This window comes from Myotis brandtii, unplaced genomic scaffold, assembly GCF_000412655.1.
Source record: "Myotis brandtii unplaced genomic scaffold, ASM41265v1 scaffold743, whole genome shotgun sequence".
Lineage (NCBI taxonomy): Eukaryota > Metazoa > Chordata > Mammalia > Chiroptera > Vespertilionidae > Myotis > Myotis brandtii.
The window spans coordinates 899,095-900,586 of NW_005370960.1; the positions used below are offsets into that span (position 1 = coordinate 899,095).

Sequence of the window (1,492 nt, forward strand, 5' to 3'; positions counted from 1 at the left end):
ACCCAGCCTCCCTCCCAGACTCCAAGCTCTAAGGCAGCCCCACACGCCCAGTGTAATGCCACCGTGTGACACTGGGTGTGCTACGATCTCCCAATTCCGGGCAATCACAGATCCTCAGAGGAACAGGGACACCTCTCAGCCATATCTGCTCCCCCCATCCGCCCCCCAGGCCCTACAGGCACCCCCTGTCAGCTCCCTGGAAGCCTGGAGAAGAGCCCACGGGGAGTGTGGCCTGCATCAGCGTCTCCTCTGAAGTTCTCCGGGCTTCCTCCCACCAGCCCAACCGCGCGCAGAGGCAGTGCAGCCTGGGCTGACTTTCCAACAAGGGAAAACCAGCTCAGCAGCCCAGCCACATGGTCACGTCCATAGGAGCAGACCCCCACCTCCCCCTCCACAGGGTCACATGGACACACACAGACCCCCACCTCCTCCCCGCAGGCCCAGGGTCACACGGACACACGCAGACCCCCACCTCCCCCTCCACAGACCCAGGGTCACACGGACACACGCAGACCCTCACCTCCCCGCTCCGCAGGCCCAGGGTCACGTCCTGCACGGCCAGCCGCCGGGAGCGCCCGTAGCTCTTGCTGAGGTTGCAGAGCACCAGCAAGTCCCCGCCGGTTCTGCCCTTCAGCACCCGCGCCTGCTCCGCCTGCACATCGGGGTCCGCACAGGCTGTGACTGTGCCCTGGACGGCCGAGCGCCTCCTGGGACGAGAGACACCGTTAGTCCCCACCCGGACGGGCCTGGGGCATCAGAGAGGGGAGGTCAGAGATGTCCCAACAGAGGCGGCCTGGAGAGGCGGCAGCAGAAACGCAGGCTGCTGTCTGCAAGTCCCCGCGCTGGGCACTCAGTCCCCTGGGCTGCACGGCACAGCCCGCGGCTGTAGTCACAGGCCGTGCGGGGCCGCAGGGAGGACTGAGCCCACGCACCCTGTACAGTGCCTGCTCCTGCATTTGAGTTTGTCAGATGGACTCACATTCACTTTCACCCGAGCTGCCCACTCCCCGTTCCTCCTCCTGACCGCTAACCGGTGCCTGGAACTTCCGGGGACTCCGTTTCCCTGTGAGCTGCCCGCGCAGCCCTGACTCACTGACAGGGTGCAGCCCGCCGGCTGGTGTCTCCGACCCTGTGTCCTGGCCCTGCAGGTGCCGTGTCAGCACATGACCAGTGTCCCCGGGAGAAGCTGGGCGCAGGGGACACGGGCTCTGCACCCATTTTGCAATTTCTTGCGTCTACACTACTTTAAAATTAGCAGGTGTTTAAAATAAAATAAAATCTCCACGTCCAGCCCCCAGGGCCCCAGGTCCTCTCCTTGTACTATTTTTCCGTCCCAGAAACCAATGGAGAAATCACAACTTATTCTGTAGACAACGCAGCTGACGAGGAAACATTAGATACTTGGGAGCAGACGTCCCACGATCCCATCTGTGTAGCATCGAAACGCACAGAGGGGAGCAGCGGAGATAGGAGCAGCGGCGGGGAAGGGGCG

The 1,492-nt window shown here is 63.1% G+C and overlaps 1 protein-coding gene across 1 annotated transcript in view; it reads right to left on the bottom strand.

Annotated features, from left to right (window-relative positions):
* ABCA13 (ATP-binding cassette, sub-family A (ABC1), member 13) overlaps positions 1-1,492 on the bottom strand; it is a 132,498-nt gene that overhangs the window by 26,281 nt on the left and 104,725 nt on the right. Inside the window, exon 48 of the mRNA XM_014530520.1 lies at positions 521-707. Coding sequence (XP_014386006.1) covers positions 521-707 — 187 coding nt within the window. The remainder of the gene's footprint in view (positions 1-520; positions 708-1,492) is intronic.